The sequence below is a fragment of the Citrus clementina genome, unplaced genomic scaffold (genome assembly GCF_000493195.1).
Source record: "Citrus clementina cultivar Clemenules unplaced genomic scaffold, Citrus_clementina_v1.0 scaffold_4, whole genome shotgun sequence".
Taxonomy (NCBI): domain Eukaryota; kingdom Viridiplantae; phylum Streptophyta; class Magnoliopsida; order Sapindales; family Rutaceae; genus Citrus; species Citrus x clementina.
Window position 1 is genome coordinate 8,585,238 of NW_006262274.1, and position 17,830 is coordinate 8,603,067.

A 17,830-nucleotide genomic window follows, 5' to 3' on the forward strand; every position below is an offset into this window, starting at 1 on the left:
GTCAGGTCTTATTTTTTAATGATGGTTCTTTATAAAAATGGTCACTAAAAATATAAAATTTATAATGATGGTTATATTATATAACAATCATGAAATGTCAAGATAAAATATAATTTTATTTTTAATGACGATTCTGTGTGAAAACAATCATTTAAAGTGTAAGATTTATAATGATAGTTCTATTATAACAACGATCGTTATTTATTATTATTATTATTAAAATAATATTTACTTTTATAATGATAATCCCTTATAAACCATCATCTTATTAAATAAAATAAAAAAAGTGTTTTTTCTGCGTAGCTTTTCCACTTATATTGGATTTGACGGGGGACTTATAAACTTGTTAGAAGCTTTCTATTAAAACAAAAAAAAAAAGGACTTTTGACGCTCAAAATAATTTTGATGGTTGCTATCGATCTTATACCTTGCTTGCTCTCGTAGGGACATTCATAATCCAATCTAATTTGTTTAATTTATCTAATTTGAAAAAATCCAACTCATAAAAATTTATTCTGTGGATTGATATATTAGATTGGATAAAAATTTTAAAAATCCACTTGGATATATATTTATATTTTTAAATTCACAAAAACTTATGAAAAAAATATTTATTTAAATAAAAAAATAAACTTGTAAATATGATATTATTATTTATTAATAAATAAATATATTAAAATAGAGTTATTTTCACACCATATTATATTTTATCTAATAATAATATAATTAAATATAATTAAATAATTATTCCTAAATAGTTAATTTTCACAATTTAATTAATTTCATGTTTTGCTTAACACAAATTAAAAAAAAAACCGATTAAAAGAACAAAAAAAACGTGCAATCCCTAACCAGTCACACACAGTAAATTCTGCTCTTCTTCTTCAATCTTCACAATCACCAGCTGTCGACGAGCACGCAACTTCTCTTCTTCTTCAATCTTCACAAATCACAATCACAACTACGCACTCACTCACACACAGTCACACACACCAGCCCTAACCCTGGCTAAGCTATCAAACGCCCACGCCGCCGCCGCTGTCAAATCCGTTCAGGTGCGCCGGCGCTGCGTCTTGTCGTCCTTGAGCCGATTTGCTTCTTTGTTCCATCCTCCAGGCTTTAGCTACTGTCAGTCTCTGCCATTCCTGAGCCGATTCAATTTCGCAAAACAGCTGCTGTTATTTCTGCCGAGCTGTCTCGGTGTTCGTTCACGGTCAGCCGCACTATGTAATTCAAATTTACATACGTTTTATAACAATTTTAAATGGTGCATGAATCATGAATGGGACAGTTTAATTGTAGTTTCAAATTTGTATATCGGCTATCTTGTAACTCAATCGGACAGATTATCATGATGTTTGATGCATTACAGTATGAATTTTTCGGTCAAAATGTTGGGGAGGAAGTTGAATTAGGGGGACTTGAAGATGAGGGAAATAATAGTACTCCTGTCTTTTGATCGGTAAGACGGTAACTGATGATGAGTACCATTTGTTCGACAAAGGAGAAGTAAGATTTCTTTCTTGTTTTATATTGTAATGTACTCTTAGCTTAACTGCTCAAGTTTATTGTGTGGAAGCTGTATAATTGATCTGGCTGCTGTTTTGTACTAAGTTGATTCATTCTTTGTAGGCTTTGAAACCTATGATACATTTTCCATTGAAATTGGGGAGGATATTGGCGTCTGTCTTCTAAGCTGAGTCCATCCCACTGAACATATAGAGGGAAGAAACTCATCTTTATTAGAGATCTGACAGCAACAATATATTTTTGGGCATCCATTCTGTCCGTGAACTTTGGAGACAGATGGTAAATGGTTATCTTTGGTAGATAATGGCGTTTATTTTTGTATTTATTGGTAGTTTAGTTAGAAAGAGTTATGAGAAGGTTTGAAAGTTCCATCAGGGAAAATACTCTATTTTTTATGGGAATATCCAAATTTTGTTCAACTTGCTTGGCTTCAGACTTCTTTCTTCGTTGTTCAACATAAGTAGGAAATTGGGGGTCTGCTATGGAAATTAAGTAGTTAGTTATTGTTCTTTGTTCTGATAACTTTTAGTAAGTTTTCATAAATATTTAGGTGCATTTGCAGTTGCATCATTTTCTGCATATTTTATCTATTACAGAAATGCAGTATCTTGTTGAGGTTTTTTATGAGATATGCAAATTCTTGATTTAATCTTTGATGCTGCTATCAAAGAAACTTATTGATGGCATTTCCCACCATTTCTCTCTGTGTTGCTGATTATTCATGTTTTGGTTTCAAATTTTTTTACTTCACTTTCTCTGTCTACTCCACAAGACACTCATGCATTGGCTCTAACTTTTTCTTTCTTCTATTTGGCTTGCATGGTTTAGATTTAGACTCTTTGTCTGATGTGGATGATTTGACAACTATGTTTGCAGTAGCCGGAGGTTAATCGTTTGGGTAGCTGTGAGGTTTATGTGTTTTGGACTTTATCTCATGGATTTAGAGTTCGATTATGTTTGGAATTGGAATAATGCATTCACTTACATATGATGTTTGATGAAATTCCCATAAGATTAATTCAATTATATATATTTATTGTGCTGAACAAGTAGAGCAAAAATTTTATCAATGGGCTGATTTCACTAGTTCAAGTAAGTAAAGCAAAGAGATTGTCTTTATGCACTTTAACCCTTCCTCCATTTAAAATAAAAAAGTTATTGAAGCTTTTGGAAGTGATTTGTTCATTTTGTTTGTGCACTTATGTAGATGGATTTACTTTTGGCTGCTTAACCCTTCCTCACTTATGTTTTTTCAGTTTAAATTGCAGTATTATGCTGCTGTGCAACAGCACAAGAGGCTGTTTTATTGCTGTTTATGCAGAACACAGCACCTGGACTGTTTAGCTGCTGTTATGCAGCAAAAACAGCACCTGAAAGTTTCGAGGTACTATTTTTACTGCTGTTTATGCAGAAACACAGCACCTAGAAGTGCCCAGGTCCTGTTTAGGTGCTGTTATGCTGCAAAAACAGCACCTGGAAACTTCCAAGTGCTGTTTTTACTGCTGTTTATGCAGAAACAAAGCACCTGGATGTGTCCAAGGATGTTTTACTGCTGTTTTGCACTTAGAAATTTTTGGTGCTATTTCACTGAAATTTTGCTGCTGACAGTGCAACTAAATAGTTTTGGACATTGTTTTGAACCTTCTTTAGTTCTTTCTCGTATGTCTATACTTAATCTTTTTTCCCCTCTTTGGTAATAAGTAGGTACAATTTTTGCAAGGTAATATCCAAGCACCCTGTTAATTCTTTAGTTAAGAGGATTCTAAACTTTAGGTCTCATTTTTTTATTTTCGAGTGTATAATGGATAGGTACTAGGTACTGGGTATCTTATGGATGATGTAGTTAATGCTTGTTTATTGTCTCTATTTTGGCAAATGTGTTGTCATTTATTATCTGAACACATGGTTGATAAATTTGAGGGTAAGTCTATTAACTAATAGTGATTTGGTACCTTAAAGTCTTGTTTTACAACTTAAAGTCACTAAAAATGTTTTAATTTTTATGACTTATAATAAATGAATTTATCTTAATTTCTCTTTATTTTTTGTAAGAATGACGTAGATTGGTGACAGTGGTGAGATTCGTTTGCAATTGAAGACTTGATGAGAAATTAGATGTACTCACACATGCCAATCTTGTCGGTTTCCAGTGGATTCATTAGCAGGAATTAAAGAGTACTGAGAATTTTGATGTTAAAGTTAACTGGTAGTTTGTTGAAGTTTAATGATCGTTAGAAACTTTTGTAGAGCTACCATTTTGTATATGAAACGTTTGTATCTTTTTGTATATGAAATATTTGTGAAAAAAAAAATTCTAAAGAATTTAATAGGAAATTAGAATTAAAATAGGGGTTTGAAATGGTCTTAAATTTGTCATATTTATTTTTTTTAATAATCAATAGCAAAGATGACAGTGATTTCAAAAGAACTGTCATTAAATGTAGTCTTTAGTAACAAAGATGACGGTTTTTTTTTAAAATTCATCATCAAATGTTGTTTCAATATTTAATGATGGATCTTATAATAATCTGTTATTAAATGTAACCATCATTAAAGATATATATTTAATATATTTAATGACGGTTTTACGATAAAGCATCATTGAAATGACATGCGATTATTTTAATAACCGTTATTAAATAATGTATATATATTTAATGATCGTTCTTACAATAAATTATCATTAAAATAACATATCTAATGACAATTATTCAAGTAATTATTATTATTTTTTTTTTGAAATGAAGTAATTATTATTAAAAATACACATTTTATCATTAAATGCATGTTTAATGATGGTTATATGAAATAACCATCATCAAAACATATAGGGTTATTATAGATAATGACTATTTTCAAAAATAACCATCATTAAAAATATATACACTGACAAAAAGTATACCCCTGTTAATGTCAGTGTTTAAGATGATGGTTTTGACCAATTTTGTTGTAGTTACAAGTATCACAGATCCTTTTAATGTAAATTTCTGAACATTCTTAGTTATAATGATTGGTAGCCAGGATCTTCTATTTCATGGTACTCTGGAATGTATGAAGAACTAATTGACAAATTGATTCCAAACTCCATATATGATTAATGAAACATAGGGAAAATTGGCTATGGTATGGGACTAATTGGCTATGATACACAGAAAATCTATGCATAAACTCATAAGACTATACTAATAATTAGGCAGGTAACATCAATACTAAATCAAAACCACCTGCCAAGAAAAGTCTCCCTTGCATGGCATAACTTAGCAACAGCGTCTCTCATCTCCATCCGCTCAGTTGGAGATTCCATCGAGCAGTGAACACCAACTCTAATTACAGTCCTAAAACAATCCTCTGCTCTGGCCCTTCCATCTCCCCACGTAGTACTCCAAGAATTGTTCGCCATTACCTCCAACAGAAGTGAAGGATCAACAATCTGTGTCACTTTTTCTGGTAAAGAATTCTCGGCTAAATCATGGAGAGTAAGTCCTTCATTAAACATGGCATCGGTTGGTCGCTTTCTTGTAAACAACTCTAGTAATAGAATTCCAAAACTGTAAACATCTCCTTTCATGGATGCTTCCCTGCCCATGCCATACTCTACAAACATATTGATTCATCGTATTATTTGCCATATTATTGTTAATATTTAATAAATGTATAAAACAATGACATATAAATATCAAATGTATCAAACATGAAAGAATTACCTGGAGCAACATAGCCAACTGTGCCTTTTATCCCAATTGAGATTGATCGAGTTTCCACAATGGTGTCAGGATTGTGATTTGATAGAAATTTTGCTAGCCCAAAGTCACTCACATGGGCAACTAGGTCTTGATCAAGCAAAACATTGCTTGGTTTAAGATCTCCGTGAACAATGGATGGTTCACAATAATGGTGAAGATATTCTATTGCTGAAGCAACATCAATGGCTATGTTTAGTCTTTGAATGACACTTAAACTGCAAACTTCAAGTTGATCATTGCTATGATGCAGCCACTCCTCTAGGCTTCCATTTTGCATATACTCATAAACAATAGCCTTGAAATCAGCCCCTTTGAAATCTCTGCCAGAGCAAATTGTGATGATTTTGATGAGATTTCGATGGCGAATATTTCTTAATGCTTTACATTCAGCCACAAAACTCTTAGAAGCCCCTTTCTGCTTAAGATTAATCACCTTTACTGCAACTTCTGTTCCATTTTCGCCCAAAAATCCCTTGTAAACAATCCCAGAGCCTCCTTCACCAATCTTGTTTGCTGATGAGAAGTTATCAGTTGCCTTGCTCAGCTCTGCATAAGAATCCACTAGAAATTGTTGTTCTATCGGCAACGTATTAGAAGCTTTACGTGCAGATCTCCTCCTCCAAACATAAATAAGAGTAAAACCTACTGATAAGATTAAACATGAGACTATCACAGGAATCACCACTTTGAGAAGAGTAGTTAGGGATCCTTTAGATTGGCAAGATGGCAAACGCAATTCATCTAAACCCCCACAAAGTTTTCCATTTCCGGCAATTGAAAATCTCGTTTTATTGTTGAAAACTCCTTTCATTGGTACCTCTCCCTCAAAATGATTGTATGAAAGATTCAAGAATTCCAAAAAGGATAGATTCTCAAGATACTCCGGAATTTGGCCATTTAAATTATTGCTTGAGAAATCTAGCTCTTTGATGCTTTGCAAGGAATCCAACAAAAGAGGAATGCTTCCACTAAAGGCATTGCCCGAAATATTAAGGTACTCTAAATTTGCACAAGCACTTAGAGTAGCAGGAATCTCACCAGAAAATTTATTTCCAGATAAATCCAAGCGCATGAGATTCTTCAAGTTACCCACTTCTGGAGGAAGAGAGCCGTTCAGAAGATTATTACCCAGCTCCAAGTAAAGTGAAAGAGTAGTTATCCTAAGAATTTGTCGAGGCAACGTGCCAATGAGCTTATTGTGGGAGATGTTCAACCCCAACAAATTAGTGCAATTTCCTAGGGAGGAGGGTATATTGCCTTCCAAGTTGTTGAGTCCCAGTTTCAAATACGTTAGCAGCGTCAAATTACCTAGAGATGAGGGAATGCTACCCTGCAAAAAGTTTCTATCCAAGTCCAGTTGTTGCAAGTTTGTAAGCTCACCAATTTCAGGAGGAATAGTGCCAGTTAATTGGTTTGTATCGATTGTCAACCAATTTAGACTGGCAAGATTTCTTATCTCTGGAGGTATGGTGCCGGATATTCGGTTTCTGCCCATCGCTATTTGCTTTATTGTTGATGAGAGGTTTGCTACAGAGTGTGGCAGCTCTCCTTCAAATCTATTCCTGTTAAAGTAAAGCCTTTCCAATTTGCTACAGTTTGTTAGAAGGTTTATAAAATCAAGTTCATTGGCTGCCCCGGTTCCCAGATTATTAATCCCCAAATTTAGCCAATACAGATTCTTGAGCCTACTAAAATCAACTGAGACTCCCCCACTGAATTGATTTTTGGAAAATTCAATCATTTCAAGACTCGAAGCATTGGACAACGAAACTGGGATAAATCCAGTGAAATTGTTTGCATTAGTTCTAAGCTCTCTAAGGCTTGGAAGATTGACACCCGTGTCAACTGGTAAACTACCTGTAAATCTATTTTCCGAAAGGGAAATCACCTCAAGAGAAGAGATATTAAAAATTGAAGGAGGAATCATACCAGAGAATTGATTAAAAGCTACGCTGAGAAGAGTTAAGCTTTTTAGTTGGCCTAGGCTGTCAATTCTCCCCCACAATCTATTCTCCCGAACATCAATTACCCGAAGAGATGAAAGATTCCCAATGGAAGCTGGGAGCTGTCCTGTTATATGATTCTGGAAAATGGACAGTCTTTCAAGCTTGAACAAGCTGCCGATATCTGCAGGAATTTCTCCGACGAGGTTGTTGGAGTCGGCAGAAAGTTCGATAAGGTTAGAGCAACTGGACAAGTTGGCAGGTATTGCACCCGAAAAAGAATTGTTGGACAGTATCAGCCTTTCAAGCGAGATCAGACGGCCAATTTGGTGGGGGATTTCGCCATTGAAGCCGTTGCTTGCAATGTTGATGTACCTGAGGAAGCTGAGATTCCCAACATAAGGAGATAGGGTACCTCGTATGCTTTGGTTTCCCAGATCTAACCTGGTTACCCTTTGATGCCGTTGACCGCAAGTGACCCCTGTCCATTGGCACAAGTTCATAGAATTATTCCATGAACTTGTAACTCCTAGTGGATCTTGAAGCTGTGACTTTATAGCTAGCAATGCAAGACGATCTGTCTCGTTTGTATCGGCACAAAAGCTTTGATGAGAATGAATCAACAAGCCGAGACTGATAGTAGCAAGGCAGCGAAAAATGGAAATGGAATTAAGCATGTTGAGTTTCAGAAAAGCCTAACGTTATCTGGTAAATGGGATATGATTGTTTCAAGTTCACAGCAATTGTTTTAAATTAGAAAAATGATTTGTTAGGCATGTTTTTTGGGGCATTTCTGACAGTGACGGAAGCCTCTGAATATGAGGGGATCTGTGTTCTATCACTTCGACCCAAAACAAACTGCTCCAGGACACTTTTAATCGGCGCCCACCCGTTTATTTTTAATTCAACGACAATGACGGGACTTGCATGATGACCAGTAGTAGCAGCGAGTCAATTATTCTAGTCTTCTAGATAAGAAAAGTTGAAAATGGTAGAATTCGTTTTAAAAAAAAAAAATCAGAAAACATATTCTTGGGTTCTGTGGATTTTCCGTTGTCATTTAATATTTAGTGGACACCATTTTAAATTATGTGACTAGCAACGCATTCATGATTTATCCTAACTAGAGAATAAACTAGTAATGAGACCGAGCATATTCTTCCTACTGTATCAAAGGCCACATGACACAAATCAAATGTTTTAAATTATTTATTACGAAAAACTCTTTCTTGGAATGTGAATAGAACAACCAACAGTTAAATTACTTTTTCTTCAATTACGGCTTTGTCGAAACTTCCACTGGAAATCAAATGGTTCGTAATTGCAGTTGATTAAATGAGAGCAAGCAAAAACAAAGCTTACTACTCCCATGAGCCCAAAGCCTCTTATCAGCTATGGCGTGTATTTTTGAAGTCAAAGTCAATTTTGTCGGCCATCAGCTTTAAGTTAAAGAATGGATATAATGAGACAGGCGGCTTTCCATATTTGGTACGCCGTGGGAGAATTGAAAAAACGCACTCAAACATATTGTATGCTTTGTCTTTGAAAGTTCCACACTTCTAGTTGATTAATGCTTGGTGCGGCCACTTCTCTAAACTTCCAATTCACGTGTATTTGAAAACAAGAGCGTTTAAAATCAACTTCCTTAAAATATTCACTAGAGCAAACAATGACATTTTGATGACGAATATCTCATAATGTTTCATATTTATTTGCAAAACTCCTGAAATCCTTTTGTTTAAAAGATTAATCATCTTCACTACAATGTCATTCTATTTTTACCAAACATTGCCTTGTATACAAATCCAAAATTACCTAATCAATCATATTTGATGATGAAAATCTAAAAATGCGCCAATTGCGTTACTCGGCATGCGTAAGTAATACACGAGAGAGAAGTAATTATTATAGATTTTTGTATGATATTGTATGGATGTTTTACATTATTGATCAAATTTATAAATCAAAATTAGGGAAAATGAGTAAAACTCCTATCTTATTTATCAAAATCCATCACAACCCTCCTCATGTTAAAAAATTATACAATTGATAGTTATTAGACAAAAACATAAATCTAATTAAATTGAAGATAATGAAGTGTTGAGCAAGAGTACCAATATGTTGATGAGGACAAATTAGTCTTTTGAGCTTAGAAGTTGATTTTCGAACTTTTCTGAATTATATTAAAAAAGAATTAACCTTCCAATCTCTGTCTTCGTGCCTCCAGCTCCTGTCTTAAAAAAAATTAAACAATTTTCATCCAAGGTAGTTAAGGAGTTTGGCGGTGAATGATAGAGAAAGCGATAATGATAGAAGGGGATGGAAAAAAATTGCCAAAAATGAGTGGAAATATATTTTTTTAAATTAGCTATTTTACTAAAAAGGTATTTGTTAATTTTTTTCAGGGTTTACCAAGGTTATATTGTTAATTTTTTTCAGGGTTTACCAAGGTTATATTTAATATAGAGCAGCACTATTGGCACTCCTCAATAATCATATTAAAACTTCGTTGTTGTTTTTACAATTTTAACCATGCAGGAAATTACATTAAAAGACAAATAAAAATCTAACGAAACTCTTGCATGCAGCCTGCGCAATTCCGGTTGGAATTTGGATACAAAACAATTGTTCTCTGCACCCATTCAAAATAATGGAGAAAAAGCTTAACTAATAAACAGTTGATTATATATGTTCACATAATCTTACTATTAATTTTTAGTCCATGACGAGATTGTAAATAGTTCAGTCAAATTTGATGAGTTAATTTTCAATATTTACAAACACCTCTCTCTCTTTAGAAGCTCTCTAAATCGCCATGTACTATATTATTTTTGTTTTTTCTGTATTTGATGTTTCATTGATGCTGATGCATGCAATTAAATTGTAATAACCGCGGAACCTTTATGTTTCAAGCATTCTAGAATAAGAGATTTGTAGAAGAAGAAATCTTCTCATGACAAAGATATTGTCATTTTCGCTTCTAAATGAAGGTTCATTATTATGTTAAAGTTTTACCACTCCTCTTTTTATTGAAAAATACGATTTCTTGCATATAAAAATGGAATATTTTGCTAAAATTCCTTGTATTGTCTTCTTATTTCTCAAACTTCACTAACTTTTTTATTTTAAATGTAAATTGAGGCAAATTATTAGACCTCTGTTCTTTATATAGATATTTCTACTACTACTACTATTATTATTATTATTCAATCATAGTGAACAATGGTATCATGGGAATTGAAGCTGGTGTTATCAGAGAAAGTCAGTTTTGCAATTATTAAATGGGGTGTTTCTAGAGAAGGAGTTGTGAGAGAATTATTGACAGGTGCCAATAGTACCACTCTTAATATAACTTACATTAAATAAAATTTACAATTGACCCATTTGGTCTTATTGTTGTGTTATTTGTTTTTAGACTGAAAAGTCTGATTGTAAGTTATGAGAAATGTAATTTAAAAAAATCTTTTTTTTTTCTATTTTCATATATTTTAGGTGGGGACATTAGTAATTGATATTGTCGAAGATTGAATTAGTCATTAAAATAATAAAAGGAGAAAAAATCTTTAAAAAGTTGATTTATTTTTTTGACATGGGAGTTTTTAATGAGTTTTAAAATATAAGGGGAGTTTTGATGAGTTTTAATAAGAAGGTTTAACTCATTTTCCGATCAATATCATCTCTAATCAAACATAAATATTATAAATCGTACATAAAAATAGTAAATAAAAGATAAAATTAATTAATTAATTAATATAATAATGGTAAATTATTTTTTAGAATTGTGAAAAGGGTAAAAATTTAAAAATATAACATAAAACTTTAAAATCAATTTTAAGTGTCCAATAACATATTGATTTTATAAGTTACAAACAAGACTAGTAAATATAACTAAAATAAATAAATTACTATCAAAGTGATAAATTTGTGTTAAGAGTAAAAAAAAACTAGAGTGAACATCGACACATATGGCATAAAATTTAAAATTTTGGGGAGAATTAATAGAAGAAGAGCATTCCCAAAAATCACAATGAATTTTCTGTATAAAAAAATCTGATTTTTATTAGAGAGAGCAAAAGACAATTTACAGGTTTTGCCTAATTAATTGGCAAGAAACACAAAAGGTCAAAAGCCTTGTGGCATCTCATATTCAAGAATCGTGTTCAACATGATCATGCAAATATCTATTTACTATATATAATTATAGGAAAAATAAGAGAAAAAGACAGCTAAACACATAATTTGAAGAAATAGTTATATAAATTTTTTAAGTTTTTAATAAAGGCATCAACATTCCTTTAGTCATCCTTTAATATTTATTTAAATTGAAAAATGATAAATTTGTTGTTATGTCTTACCACGTATGAATTGTTTTTCTAAGTGTAGAATTTTATAATTGAAATAAATATCCAAAACACGTGACTCAACACTAACATTGATTTACAATTTTACTCCTGTACAACAGATAAATTTACAAAAAGAAAAAAAATGTCCTACGAAGTAATGATGTAGTCCGTGTGGATGAGATTCGAAGTGACTTGTATACCCTAGTGAATCATTTTAATTACGCAAATAACCTTCAAATATAATTGATTTTGACCGTTCTAATGGCAACTGCATTATTTTAAAATCTGATCTGCTTTGTTGTCTATATAGTAGCTAGATGTTTCCGTTTTCCTATGAAAAATAATTTTATTTCCATTATACTCCATTGTTCACTACTCCATCAATTTCATTTTATGGAAACGAAACTCGTCAAGTTCAAAATCAATGGCAAATACTCATGAGAAAGTGAATGGAAGCTTGATTAAATTCAAGAACAAGGCATGCCGCATATATATATATATATATATATATATATATATATATATATATATATATAATCGGTACCAATGTCAAAAAGGGCAATGGCGTCAATTGCAAAATCATTGGAAAAAATTAAGGTAATTTTAATTAAATATTTTTTCGTAGTGATTTGTTTTAAAACAAATAGAAAATCATTAGGTACAGACTCAATGTTTTCTAAATTTTGATCATTTTTGTCGTCATTTTCAGAATTAGATTCATTATCTGAATTATCTTGCAATTGCTTTTGCAAAAGAAGTTGGATGGTTTGAGAATCATTCTTTTGCTTTTCTTTTAACTTTATTATCTCAAATTTAATGTCTTTGATTTCTTTCTGAAGATCTTGGATATTGGGGATTGTCTTTTTTGTTTTCTTTTTGTCCAGAATTTCAGTAAGATCATAAGAACTCTTTTTAACTATTGGAATTTTGGAAGTTTCTGCTTTATTAAAATCCAGAGTTTTCAAAAGCTTATCAAGATATTCATTTTGAAGATTTGGATCAGAAATATGCTTTACGAGCTCAAGAAAAGTTTCTTGATCTTTAGTCAAAACATTGATTTTCTTTAGATAAGAATCTGTTTCAGAATCACTACTGCTAGATGCAGAGGTATCTGAGTCAAAAAGCTCATCGACCTGAAGAGGGTCACTATCTCCCGACATGGAAGACTCAGAGTCAGAGGACTCTACAAGAAGAGGGGCAACTTTGGAAATGATTTCTTCATCAAGGTCAAGCTCCTGGGGCTTTCTGTTCATTCTGTAATATTTTGCAGTATGGCCTTTTATACCACATTTATGGCATATGGCTTCTTTGTAGTTGAAAGGGGCTTTGTGTTTAGGTTTAAATTCCTTTTTCTTAGAGAAGTTGGCCTTTTTGTAAGGCCTCTGGGGTTTCTTATAAGAAGATTCTCTAAATTTCTGGAATGGCTTTCTATAGCTTTTGGATTTGTAGTGTCTCTTGTGAGGTTTGGAAGAACACTCACCATTACAATCTTTGGAAATGAAAGTTTTAAAGGGGTCATAATTGAATTGTTTACAGAAACTGCCTAGTTCTTGCTTAGATTTCCTAAGCTCCCATTTAAGTCGTTTCTGTAATTTCAAATCCTGTTGCATGGACTGATGAGCATACAACTGACTAACTCACCATAAGTGAGTTCATCATAGGGAATGCGGTTATCATAAAGGGCTTTAATGGAATTCCTAACCTTTTCACCTAGAAGAGTAGGCAATCCTGCTAAGAACTTCTCTTTCCAGGTTATATGATTTGCATCATCTCTAAAAAAGAGTCTGGTGAAGAAGGTGGTTTTGTAATCTTGGAATTCACTAAGTTTTCTACATCTCAAATTATGTAGTAACTCAGCATTTTTGTCTCTGAGGTGGGAAGGATCACCTATGAAATGGAGGGAAATGGTTAGAATCAGGGTATCTACGGCATCCTGAATTGGGTTAGGCAACTCATCAAGAATGAGGGCTCCATTCTCGTCAATTTGGATGGCATTAAGGATATCTAATTGTTGCAGCTTAGTGAGAAGATGATCCCACCATCCTTTAAGTTGACCAGTAAAACCCGCAATGAGAATTTTTGCAATGGCTTTGTCAGAAGTTCCTGATTGGATTTTATAGGCATTGGCTGCCATAGTCATCTGTTGCAACAATCCGAGGATGTTATACTCAGACATTCCATCTATATTCCACTCATAGACAGAGGATGCATTATATTGAGACTGATTTAATGCACTAGGCCTGTTGTCTATGGTCAAATCAGGTGGAGACTTGACAGTGGGAAGGGCTAATTCCCAATGGATTTTATTGGCTTTCGGGGTAGGTTCTTCTTTAAAGGCTTCTAGATCTATATATATATATATATATATATATATATATATATAGACACACACACACACACACACTCAATTAAAAGACTCATTAGCGGAAATATAATCTAATCTTAATTTAAAAAGTGGCATATACTTCCTCTCAAAAAAGGAAAATACCATATTGTTGCTATTTGTTACAAAATCCCAAAAACAAAAGAGAAAAAACAAAACAAAATACAAAAAGAAACACACACACACACACAGAGTATACAAACATTAGTCTTTGAACTTCCATCAACTTCAATATAACATCGATAAAAATTCAAAAACACCCAAAGTCATCAACTTCCAATAAGATCCATCTATTTCATTTTTCTTCTAAATTTTATTCACTCACACTAGTGAGGCTTGGGAGGCTGCACCATACCACTAGAGCTACACTTTAGCCTTAACCATCTTTTTACTCTCATAAAACATTTTTACTAAATAATTGTAACACAATTTCAAATTAAAAGAGCAAAAAAATAATTTCTAAAATGAAAATATTAAAGAAATAACACAAAACAAAGAAATGAATTTCAAACAAACTAAATCTAGATATTTGACAATATACAATTGTCCAACAAGTATATTGAATGTCAAAATGAAATAATGAACATAATAGAATGATAAAATTACAAATTTTTATATAAATTTATTTTCTCCAGATTGATGTGCCTTAAAATTATTAGTTCAATTAAAATACAAAAATTGTGAGACGAGGAGATTTTTGAATTACTCTGAGTATCTTTATTATTATATCTGCCTTCACATGTATTTTTCAATCAATTAAATCATAGTCTGTTTATAGTTACACCATGAATACATGATTTTAATGCAATCAACAAAGGGCGGAAAAAACGATTAAATAATAATAAGAAGAAGAAGAAGGGAGAAAATACATTATAAACGACTTTTATATGATAATTGATTAGTAATGATAAATTGAACAAAGCCGGCACTACTACAAAAATGACCTTTACTGACACTTAGTTTCCGACATTTTGTAAAAAGTATCAGTAATTGTATGCATATGCACCATTTTCCGCTTTTAACAAATAGGTATCACAAATTACTGATATCAGTGTGTCAGTAAATTAAGTATCAAAAACCACTGGCACTGAAGTATTAGAGGTTAAAAAAAAAATTACTATGATTTGTAAATCTTCCGACTCGAACCAAAGACTTTTAAAATTTAAAGTTTTTACATTTGAACCAAAGACCACATGACCTACAGATTCAAGATACAAGTATTTTTTAAAAGAATTAAAAACAAAATTATAATAGCAAAAGTAAAATCCCTAATCTCTTTCCCTCATTTCATCATATTGTCAATCGAAAACAAAACAAATCACTACCACGCCGCCGACATACCCAAAATCTCTTTCGCCACTTTCGTCACCACTCTCGACTAGCCACTGCCGTCACTACTTTCGACTAGCCATTGCCGTCATCTCTGATGCACCAAAGTCTGTTCTCTATATTTTTTTCTCTTTTGTTGTCGTCATCTCCTATCATATCTCGTGCACCAAAGTTGGAAACCCACTGTCGTAACTTATGATTTTTGACCGGCACCGGTAACTAATCCACTGCGATCATCACCAATAGGCCGTAACTACTTCCAGTTATCATCAATACTCAGCCGTTCGTCACCGGTAATAACTTCTCAGCCTCTGTCAGCCGCTCCGTCACTGTCGTACTGCCTCAATCTCCGTCGTCGCTGCTATACCACCACAATCTCTGTTCAAGGTAACCTTAAATGGATAAATAGAGCATGAAGAAAAGAGATAATGGACCTAAGTGTCCTGTGACCAGTAAGAGAAATCAATGGGTATCCATGCCTTTTTTGTTTTGTATAGAGAATTCTTTAAAATTGCTCTACTAAATGTCATATACTTCTTACTGAAACTAACTGTTTCTACATATGATTTTATAACAAACTTTTAAGATCAATTAACATTGTGGCTTTAGGTTCCTTAAAGCCACAATTGATTTTAGATCTATTGATTTTATTTTAAATTTTGTTTTTATCATAAATGAGCAGCTGATTTTTTTTCTGGAATAGAAATTGCAAGAGAGTTGACAATACAAGGCAAACAACCTTTGTCAGATACCATACATTGAATCCTTTGGCCCCGAATAAATTGCTTATCTGGGTGGTATGTTAAGACTTTTTGTTCTTTCTTCATTTAAATTGATCCATTTTATCTCTTTGCATATGAAAGAAAACAGAGATGTTGTTTGGTTGCTGAGAAAATAGCTCAGAGAAAGAGATGTTTCTGGAATCTGTACATTACAATGGAAACTAAGCAGGGCAGTGCCCTTACCATTCGCTGTAATATAATTACTCTTCTTCATGATTCAATTAACTAGAATGAGATTCTCATAAAGTTAAGTGGAGTGTTATGGATAGCAGTAAAATTAGACTGCTTTTTTCTTCTTTTTTTCTCCTCACTGGATGAGAAGTTGGTTAAGCCAACTCTACTGCATATAAAATTATTTGAGAAATGAAATCTTCAGCCAGGATACTGCTAGGAGTATTAGGGAAACAACCTTTTGGGCAGCAAAGAAATAATTAACTATGCGATTAGTTTAATAGTAATAATTGATTACCTTCAGAAATCAAACCTCATGTTTAAGTGGCTGGAAGAAGTATAATACACTTAATGCTTTTCTTTTCCCCTATGTAGCCGGAAGAGCATATCTTTATTTTTGATAACTATGATCATACCTCTAACTGCGTGCATTGGTATCATAATTTTGACTGAGGTTGCTGGTTTTGTCAACTTGTAGACCTGCTTCTTCTGCGAATTTGGGCACTCAGTGGTTTGTGCTGACTATCTTACACTTTGAAAGTGGTTTGTGCTGACCAGCTTACACTTTGAAAGGGGTTCATCATGGTATGCAGTTTTCTTGTTTGTTTAAATGATATGCCTTTACAATTATTAAAGGATTTGCTTCTGCATCATTCTTTATTTGAGAAATATATGTCAAATAAACATGAGCTTACAAATTTTGCATGTTTGTATCTCTACTCCAACTAAATAGTTTTCACAGCCAAAATTTATTAGTGCGTGAGTGCTAAACTTGTGTTCATATAAAAAGTTGAATGGTTAAATACTTAAATGGAATTATTCAATTATTCTTTTTTTATTTGACATTATTCTCATTTCTTCATTTTAAAAGTTGCGTTTTGCATGCAAAACTTCGTTGATAGTTGTGTCAAATTGTCACTGTACTTAAGCCTAAATATTTGTTTGCTTCAACCTAATAGCCAAAAATTAGAACTCCATGATCGCCAGCATGGCAAATCTAGCGGCTCACACAACCACCAGAATCCCACTCTCTTCATTGACCAAACATGAAAAACAAAAAAACTTATAAGGCCATTAAAGAATATGAAGACATTTTTTTTATTTTAAGTCTTAATTTTTATTAGTTACTTCACTTATGAATTAGCTTGACTTATTAAAAGCCACTAAGGCCCGTCTTACTGCACATCACTCACTTACGATTTAAGAGAGGTTAATGACAGCGATCAAAAAAGTGGTAGCTAGATTCTTGTTAAAAATTTTTGTCTCTCTCTATATTAATTAACTGATGAACATTTAATGATTGGCACACTGCGTATTGTTGGAGAGATTATGTGAATAACCATGAGATGTACAAAACAATTATATGGATTAATTGCGAGGTTGTTATTAGTGGGGATATGTTACAATATTGTTGCTTGTACGTCATGAAAGAGCTTTTGCGACTTCATAATCAATGGGCTACATATGTTGCCAAGTTAATTATAGCCCAAAATCACAAGGTAATATATGAGTAATTTATGATGATTTTTTCTTCCAAATATCCAAGATTTATTATTTGTTGTGTACTAATTAATTTTATGTACTTGTAGGTGGGAAAAAAATGAAG

General features: G+C 32.8%; 2 protein-coding genes and 1 long non-coding RNA gene across 7 annotated transcripts; 1 reads left to right on the forward strand and 2 right to left on the reverse strand.

Moving 5' to 3' along the window:
• Positions 1 to 834: 834 nt before the first annotated feature.
• LOC112099314 lies at positions 835 to 3,809 on the forward strand. Of its 5 annotated transcripts, none has more exons than XR_002906113.1 (3): positions 835 to 1,509; positions 1,633 to 2,914; positions 3,583 to 3,809. It is a non-coding gene; the product is annotated as an uncharacterized LOC112099314 (long non-coding RNA). The 5 variants fall into 5 exon arrangements; XR_002906114.1 differs by having other exon boundaries at positions 3,593 to 3,809; XR_002906115.1 differs by having other exon boundaries at positions 1,633 to 1,809.
• Positions 3,810 to 4,593: 784 nt separating this feature from the next.
• LOC18043813 (putative receptor-like protein kinase At3g47110) lies at positions 4,594 to 8,169 on the reverse strand. The gene is made up of 2 exons (XM_006436573.2): positions 5,235 to 8,169; positions 4,594 to 5,124 (listed from the first exon to the last, which is right to left on the reverse strand). The coding sequence occupies exons 1-2, from the start codon at positions 7,891 to 7,893 to the stop codon at positions 4,745 to 4,747; spliced, it is 3,039 nt and encodes a 1,012-aa protein (XP_006436636.1). The 5' UTR covers positions 7,894 to 8,169; the 3' UTR covers positions 4,594 to 4,744.
• Positions 8,170 to 12,475: 4,306 nt separating this feature from the next.
• Positions 12,476 to 13,735, reverse strand: LOC112099050. Its single transcript, XM_024186151.1, has 3 exons — positions 13,201 to 13,735; positions 12,612 to 13,048; positions 12,476 to 12,496 (listed from the first exon to the last, which is right to left on the reverse strand). The coding sequence occupies exons 1-3, from the start codon at positions 13,733 to 13,735 to the stop codon at positions 12,476 to 12,478; spliced, it is 993 nt and encodes a 330-aa protein (XP_024041919.1).
• Positions 13,736 to 17,830: the final 4,095 nt, after the last annotated feature.